The following is an 8,721-nucleotide window of genomic DNA, read 5'->3' on the forward strand; positions in this document are numbered from 1 at the left end:
CAGTGCCACTGTGTAGTTCTGACTGGACTGGAACTCGCTATATAAATCAGGCTAGCCAACAACTATCAATTCTCCTGCCTCAGCCTCTTGAGGGCTGGGATTTGAGGGGTGCATCACCATACCCAGCTGAATCCAGGCTAGAGGACCTCTGGGGCCGTAACACAAGAGCTCTTAGCCATGTTCTCCCAGTTTACGGATTTGGAACTCAGTAAAAAAGCATAAAAAGGCTTTTGTGTCCTGCAAGTAGGGGCTCCCCCAGGGGAGTGAAATTGCAAAGCAGATAAGGGAACCCCTAACATCCACTCCAAAGTGACAATGTCCCGCACCCCAAGAAGTCCCTAGGTGGCTGGAAAAAAGACAGGAGAGAAAAAAGTCATTCCCATGGCGCGGGGCCTAGGAGTCAATGCTGAGCTAACAGGACTGGCAGGCAGCAGAGAATCCCTTACCCTCCCACTTCCTCAGCCAGCTTAAAGGCCCAGCTGCTGGGGGGACGGGGACAGGGGGGGGGGGCGACGACAACCCCCCACCCCACCCCTTCTTCAGCTCTAGGGCAGGTGCGTCCTTGATCAGCCTCCAAGCTTGAAGCTGCTTCCCGGCTGGGACTTTGTCGGTGGCAGTTAATTGACCTGAATTCTGAGCAGGCTGGGAGAAGAGAGCCTGAGTGCCGCCCGCCCATGAGGCACTTCTTACGTGGAAGGCCCTCACTTAAGCCTCCTAACCGGAGGCCGATGATGGTGCAGGGGCAATTATCTTCCCCTGTATTACAGCTCGGGGAGGGTAATCTGCCAGAGGGTGATGACGAACGACGGCGATCGTGAATGTTCCTGCGGCCCACGTGGCCTGCCCCACCCCCGCCTCGAATTTGCAGATCCCAAGGCCCTGGCTTCCGCCCGGACATCACACGGACCTCCCTGAACCGCCAGACCCCAGTTCCCCCGGAGGCGGCCCAGAGGTGTTGGGGTGCAGCGTGGGCGCCAGGGGAAGCTGCGCCCTCCGTGCCAGCCCCCTCCCCGCGCCAGGCGGCCGCTAAGCTGCCCTTTGTTTCCCGGCTGCTCCAGACTTCTGCGGAGTCATGGTCACGTGGCGCTTCCGGCACGGGGTGTTCCAGGCTCCACGCCAGGGCCCGGAGACGCCCCCGCTCTGGGCCAGCCTGTGGGTTGCTGGCTGCCAGCCCAAGCCCGAGCCCCTTATCCCTGCCGGGCCCACGGCCTGCCAAGCAGCTCCGCTCCGGGTCGCAGAGCCGCCAGCGTCCACCGCCCCAGACTCCCAGCTGCTCTGTTCCGCCTTCCCTGGTGTTTCATCCGGGATTGTCTCCTGGGGTCCTCTGACGCCTGTCAAGTGCTCGCCATCAGACTTCTCATGTCTCCAGAAACCCTGTAGACAAATCCTCAGTCTCCATTCCATCACTTCACAGGGTGGTCGAGTCGGCCTTGAGCCTCGCTCCCTTTTTTGGCCAAGGCCGGCCAGCATAAACAAACATCGGTTTATTGGCCCGGCCCTCCTCCTTCTAGAAGGACAAAAGCCTGAACCTGGTAGAAATGGGGTCCTTCCCTCTGCCGCCTAGCCCTTCCAGTGGGCCCACACAGCGACATCACGCACTCCATTCCTCTTAGGAACTGTGAGGCCTTCCGGGGAAGACCTTTGATTTCTCAGCACGTTCCAGAATTCATCCACGGGGCTGAAGGGGATAGCTCAGCGGTTCACAGTGCAAACTGCTCTTCCCAGCATCTACATCTGGTGGCTCACACCCCTTCCCGCCTAACTCCAGCTCCAGGGTATCTGATGCCTCTCTTCTGAGGACACAGGCACTCACATGCACGTAACCTACACACAGACACACCTCCTGTAATACTCGTAATTGGAAAATAAAGATATTAAAAAAGAATTAATTCAGACAATAAATGTTTATTGAAATACACCGTGTGCTGGTAAACTAGCCCCACCCAGAGTGTGTTGATCCCCGAGAGAAGTCAGTGCACCTATTCCCTTGTCTGTCTAAGGAGAGGCAACCTCCCCACCCCGGGGCAGCCCAGCTCAAGGCCTCTCATTTCAAACCTGCGGGGACTTTGGAGTGGAGGGCTGGCAGGGGGTACAAAGAGGCCAAAGTGGGAGAGGAAACCGAGGGGGCACACAGGTGCCCACGGTGGATGTGCGTCACCGTTTCTTCAGGGCTTGGTGGGGAAGAGCAGGCAGGTGAACCCCCGGCTGCCACTGTGTCTGTCCACCAGCGGCAGCGGGTGCTTCATGTAGTGCTGGACCATGGCGGCCACGGAGGTGAAGAGCTGCGGAAGGAGGCAGGGCGTCTGTGCTCTCCTGAGCCTTACTCTGCCAACAGCTTCCTAAGGCAGCTGTGGGGCCTGGCAGGGGAGCTGGCTGACATTTTTCTAGATGTTTTCCCCCAGTGTGCCGTGAAATTGCAGTGCCATTTTTGCGGTCTGGTTTCAAGCCTGAAACTGCACCGGCATGCCTTGCCGTTGGCCAGCCTCAGGATTCCAGAGCTAGGTAAAGATTGCTTTAGGTCTAGGCCTCTGCCCCTGACAGTCTGAATCCTACCAGTTGCTGGGGAGAAAGTCCTTGGAGACTTCTGCCCTCCCCCCAGACATTGCCCTCACCTTCACCCTATGAAGATTGAACCATGGTTGCTGGTGGGTGGTAGCGTTGGCCTTTAACCCCAGCCCTTGGGAGGCGGAGGCAGGAGGATCTCGTTTGAGGCCAGCCTGATCTACAAAGTGAGTTACTGGACAGCCAAGACTTTTACACAGAGAAACCCTGTCTCCAAAAAAGAAGAAGAAGAAGAAGAAGAAGAAGAAGAAGAAGAAGAAGAAGAAGAAGAAGAAGAAGAAGAAGAAGAAGAAGAAGAAGAAAAGGAGGAGGAGGAGGAAGAGGAGAGGAAGAAAAGGAAGAAGGAGGAGAAGGAGGAGAAGGAGAAGGAGAAGAAGAAGAAGAAGAAGAAGAAGAAGAAGAAGAAGAAGAAGAAGAAGAAGAAGAAGAAGAGGAAGAGGAGGAGGAGGAGGAGGAGGAGGAGGAGGAGGAAGGGGATTGAACCATCAGGGTGGGTCTCTTTTCACAGTGCCAGTCTCTACCTTCTGACTGCTTGCTCTGTAGACCAGGCTGGCCTCAAACTCACAGAGAAACCACCCACCTCTGCCTCCCCCGTGCTGGGATTGAAAGTGTGCGCCACCACCACCCAGCTTTATTTTGTTTTTAAACAGGGTCTCACTGTGTAGCTCTAGCTGGCCTGAAACTAAAGAAAGAGATCCATCTGCTTCTGCCTCCCAAGTGCTAGGATTAAAGGTGTGTGCCACCATGCCCAGCTACCTTGTTTTGTTAAGATTTTTTTTTTAACTTATTTTTTTATGTGTATGAGTGTTTTGCCTACATGGATGGATAGTTATGCATCCCATGCATGCGGTGCCTGCAGAGGCCAGAAGAGGGCAGTGAATCCCTCAGAACTGGGGTTATATACAATTGTACCCTGCCATGTGGGTACTGGGAGCTTAACTCGGGTCTAAACCAGTAAGTATATCTAACCACTGAGCCATCCTCCAGCCCCCACCTTGTTTTTTGAAACAAGGCCTCTCACTGGCTTGGAGCTCACTGTGGAGGCTGGATGGCCAGTGAGTCCAAGGTCTGGATACCCCTTTCTCTACCTCCCCAGCACCAAGATGATAAACCCAAGCCACCACACTTGATTTATTTTACATGGGTTCTGGGGGGGTCAAACTAGATACTTATATTGCAAGGCTTATAGACAGAACTATCTCAGAGGCCCCCACCCTCTGTCATTTCAACTCAACCCAGGGTGGGGACCAGAAGCAAACTGTGTGTTTTCCCCAGACACACACAAGCACTTGGCCAGGTCCTGGGTGCTGCACTGTGAGCCTCCTTGCTGGTTTGGCCCATGACTCCTCCAGCACCCACCTCCTCATGATTCCTGCCCTCCCGGCCCAGGGCATAGTGGTGCCCGCCATCCAGTTGCCGGATGGGGATGTTGAAGACTCGGCCTCTGAGGAGCACAGCCAGGGTGAAGGGCTGGGAACTGTGAGGCCCGGAGCTGAGGCGCACAGTATAGGCTCCGTCCTGTGGAGGAGACCCCGCCATGAACTTCGGCTCCTAATGCCCAGCTGACCAATCACGTCGAATGCCTCCCTGGCCCTCCTCCTGCTGCCAGCTTAATCAGCCACAGGCAGTGAGGAGAAGGGATTTCAGAGAAGGCCAGGAGTCTACAAACGCCCACCTTTTGGAAGTGAAGCAGGGCTCGCTCGGCAGCTTGACGGTCACAGTTCCCTGAGTACCAAGGCTGACCCAGAAGGCTTCCATCCTATACAACACACAGAGCTACTCAGAGATGTCTTCAAGCACTCCGGTGGGCATGGAGAGCCGAGAACCCTGGTGTACAATTATTTGTGTTTACATCTGCCAGCCCCAGACTGAGCCCTGCAAGCAAAACCAAGGAGTGTCTGTGCCTGGAGCACACGCAGCATGGAGGAGCTGTACACTGTGCTCCGTGCAGGCTCCTTGTGGTGGTACAGGCCCCAGGCCAGGAGGGCTCCTGGGCAAGGACTTTGCTCCCCACAGGCCTCACCCACAGTCTGTCCCCAGCTTGTGCTCACCTCAGCAGCAGAGGTGCTCAGGGCAGGGGCTATAGAGGGAGCAGACAGTCTCCGGCCTGCTGAAAGATGCAGAGAAGAGAGCTGGAGCCAGGAAGGGGCTGGGGAAGAAGGCTTCACGGGTGGGTGCGGCGTCGAGGGAGGCATGCCAGTATGTCTAAAGCCCGACGTAGGGCATCCGGTGCTCCCTCTGTCCCCAGGCCCAGCACCCTGGGAGGACCCACCAGACAGTCCTTGCATGATTTCCAAATGAGAACTGATCTTGGGACACACACTGGCAGCCCCCCAGTTTAGTGCAGACCCTGGGAAATGGCCAAGAGGGTCCTCTCAGGCCTGATCTTGTCAGAAGTCAGAGCTGCAAGGACCCCCTTGATGAAGTGAAGTGGGGTCTGAGATCCCGGGGGCAGGGGGTGGTAATCTGTTGTCTGCAGGGCTGGGGGCAGGGAGTGGGATCTTAGGAGAACAGTCCCATTCGGGCTGGAGATGTCCGTGCTCACCTTTCACTGTGGTGTCCACTGCTCCCTGGGACACAGGAGGTCTGGTCAGATGAGAGCTGGCCTTCCAGGCTGCTACCCACAACCTGAAGTCCCACCCTGGGCCTCCCTCCCACCCCTCCGGGCTCATTTCCTCCTGAGCACTAGCCTCTTACATTCCGAGCCTCCTGGTGACCAAGCATGGGCCTGTGCAGAATAAAGTGGGAAGCAGAGCTCAGACGATTTCTTTTTTCTTTTTCTTTTTTTAAAAATTTATTTATTATTCTTTTATATACATTGGTGTTTTGCCTGCATGTATGTCTGTGTGAGGGTGTCAGATCTTGGAGTCACAGACAGTTGTTAGCTGCCATGTGGGTGCTGGGAATTGAACTCCAGACCTCTGGAGGAGCAGCCAGTGCTCTTAACTGCTGAGCCATCTCTCCAGCACCTTATTTTTATTTTTTTAATTTTTAAAAAAAAAATTTTTTTGAGACAGGGTCTCACTATGCAGCATCAGATGACCCAGAACTCTCTATGTAAACCAGACTGGCCTTGAACTCACAGAGATCTGCCTGCCTCTGCTGCCCAAATGCTGGGATTAAAGAAGGTGTTTGCTACCATGTCTGGCCTCTGGAGTTTCCGTTATTAGTGAACATGGTGTCTCAGGTTGTTCCTACTGCTGTCGCTTACCTGGGCAATCCAGATGTTCTTGGCAGAGGGACTGGGGGGATCCGGGCTTTGGAGCTTGTAGTCCTAGTCAAGGCTGGGACTACAACAGAGAGGGCACGCAGGGTTTGGCCGGGGACCGGGCAGGGAAGTCTAGGCTGACCAGAAGTGGCTCGGAACAGTCTAGGGGTCTATCACTGCCCCCTTTGACCGGGGCTCTCCATAGGGAGATACCAGCTTGCTGGCCTGGCTGCATCAGATGAGAGGCTCCCCCAGCCCTTGCTCTGAGGGCATCACCTCCTTGTAGGGACAGTGTGGGTCTACCTGGGCTAAAGGCAGAAATGAAGGCAGCCAGGTGGGGTTTGGAGGGGACAGAAACGGGGCCAGAAGAGAGTGTGTTCATGGACAGCTGAGGGCTTCAGGGATGGGATAGGGCAGGTGCTCGCTCACGTGGATCCGGCTCACACTCCAGGTAGATGTCCTCATCATTTTTCTTTGCAAGGTCTGTTACCTAAGGTGTGGGACCATGGGCTTGACTAGACCTGTGGTCCCTTTTAGGAATAAGAAGGCTGTGCCTTGATTAGTGAGAAAAGGGGACATGGAAGAAGCCGCTGATTGACAGGGGCATGGCTCAAGGCATTGCACTCCTTATCTACACAGGAGGGGCCTCTCCTCAGCGATTTCGCTTTTAGGAGTGCCCACAGAGTGGAGAAGAGACTCTGGGTGACACCCTCAGGACCACTGGCCTACACCTGTGGGAGACGGAAGACCTTTCCCCCAGGCTACTCAGGTGCCCATTCCTCTCTTATCAGCTTTCTAGAAAAATCCCTAGACTACAGGATAGAGAAGGAGGGAGCTCACCACTCTAGCAGGTGCACCTTGCCCTGTAAGGAAAAAGGAGAACCAGCACTCATAAGAATCATTGAGGAGAGGCCTGGGCACCCTAGTCACAGTGCTCCTCAGAGCACTCATGAGCATTGGTGAAGAGGGGGCATGGACACTCTCAGTCACAGTGCTCCTCAGAGCACTCATGAGCATTGGTGAGGAGGGGGCATGGACACTCTCAGTCACAGTGCTCCTCAGAGCACTCATGAGCATTGGTGAAGAGGAGGCATGGACACTCTCAGTCACAGTGCTCCTCGGAGTCAGCTTTGAAGACCCAGGAGAACACACTTCATTTGCTCATCCTCTCTCTTTGAAACCCTGAAATGTCCCCAGGCTTGATCTCTCACTGAATTTGCTAGGCTTGGCTCCAGATAACTTCATGGTGGGAAAAGAAAAAACAAAAGGAAAAAGCCAAACCAATATAGCCACCCTCAAGGTCATGAAGGTTTTCCAGCATATGAGGAGAATAAGATGGATTGCACCTCAAGTGAGCTGTTTGACCTGGGGCAGAAAAATGCACTCTCCTGCAGCCTGTTTTAGACAGGAATGGCTAAAAGCGTCCATTCCTGTCCTGACAGCCTAGGGTTCTGGGGTCACAGGCCTCAAGGCACTGACCATAGGGGCCAGTCTCTGGATCTACCGTGGCATGGATAGAATCAGAGTGGCGGCCCCAGGGGGCCCCCAGTGATGAAGGATAATAGTCATAGGTTTCGGTAGGAAGGGTCTTAGGTTTGACCTCTTCATTCTCGGGTGCCCCTCACCTGATCCAGAGATCACGGCGGCTGAAGACAGGGCCTGGAGGTCAGGCCTGTGCTTTTGAACTGTCTAGGGCACACAGTTCATGTCTCTGAGCCTGTCTCCGAACTCTTTCACTGCTGATAATGATACCTGGACTGACTGCCTTGGGGCTCGGCAAGCGGAAAGGATGGTGGCTGGGAGGAGGAGCCCAGGTCAGGCGAACCCAAAACTCTAGCCTGTGGAGGAGAGGACTCCCCTCCCCATGGGGAGCCAGGGAAAGAGGGGACAGACACTCGGCTTTACCTCGCCTTCCAGAAACAGGCCCCGGCTTTGGGGTTGCAGGCTGCAGACTCATCGCTGTCTTCAGCTGTGGGCACGATGGGGTGAGTGAGGGAGGAGGGAACCGCAGGCACTTGAGGAGCAAGGAAGCTGGGGCGGGTGTGAGCAGGGAGAGCTATGTGCTGCTTTCAAGTGGAGGCAGGAGGAGCAGGGGTTCAAGGGCAGCCTGGGCTCTGTGAGACCCTCTCTCAACTGCGCCCTCCCCCAGAAAAACCATCCAAACAGACGACTATAAAACATTCAACAAGAGAGGTGCAGGAGAAGGGCAACGCTTCTCTCAGCCTCTATTGGGGTCCCTTTCTTTACTGTGAATTTTCCCCTGTTTATTTATTTATTTGTGTTTATTCTATAAAATACAAAAGCAAAGGGATACTTCTCAAAATGGATAACCAGATCACAGTGGGAGCCGGGAGTGATGGTGGCTGACCCCTCTGGAAGGTCAGCCACCATCATGGAAGAGAGGAGGAGTGTCCTGTCAAGCAGGTTGGATATGGGAGGAAGGGAGGACCCTCTAGGCAAGTGGGAGGAGCCACTATTGTTTATTTGACTCTGGCTTTAGATGCACCTGGCACAGGGGTTTCAGGACTCCTAGAATAGAAACGTGTGTTGGGGGGAGGGGGCTTGCATACGAGATGTCTGTAAGATTCACTCACCGGGAAGTGGTAGCCAGAGGCAGGGCGGGTAGGGAAGGAAGGATTTGTGGGGAGTCCTCTGGCCATGGTGGGCTGAGGCAGGGGTGCTGACGGTTTGGATGGACCCAGGGGCCCAGGACGATCTGCAAAAGAACCTGTGCTTTGTGAACTGTGGAGAGGGAGGGAGTTCCTCCCTAGTCTGTTCCCAGTTTTCACGGCTCCCCACCTAGCCCCCATCTCTCCCTCCCTCCCTCCTCCTGTCCCCTCTACTTATTGGCTTCTTGACAGCCCCGTCTCCATGGCAACTGGAGGCAGTCAGCTTCCCTGCCCCCACCTGGCTGAGCCCAGTGGGTGAGAGATGCCAGTGGTGGGGGCCTC

The 8,721-nt window shown here is 55.0% G+C and overlaps 1 protein-coding gene across 1 annotated transcript; it reads right to left on the reverse strand.

Moving 5' to 3' along the window:
* Positions 1-2,049: 2,049 nt before the first annotated feature.
* Positions 2,050-8,512, reverse strand: Sh2d6 (SH2 domain containing 6). The gene is made up of 11 exons (XM_059256720.1): positions 8,365-8,512; positions 7,676-7,739; positions 6,611-6,633; positions 6,200-6,260; positions 5,774-5,852; positions 5,260-5,290; positions 5,108-5,132; positions 4,614-4,672; positions 4,238-4,321; positions 3,922-4,080; positions 2,050-2,282 (listed from the first exon to the last, which is right to left on the reverse strand). Exons 1-11 carry the CDS (start codon positions 8,428-8,430, stop codon positions 2,166-2,168), a joined length of 768 nt encoding a protein of 255 aa, XP_059112703.1. The 5' UTR covers positions 8,431-8,512; the 3' UTR covers positions 2,050-2,165.
* Positions 8,513-8,721: the final 209 nt, after the last annotated feature.

This window comes from Peromyscus eremicus, chromosome 3, assembly GCF_949786415.1.
Source record: "Peromyscus eremicus chromosome 3, PerEre_H2_v1, whole genome shotgun sequence".
Classification (NCBI taxonomy): domain Eukaryota; kingdom Metazoa; phylum Chordata; class Mammalia; order Rodentia; family Cricetidae; genus Peromyscus; species Peromyscus eremicus.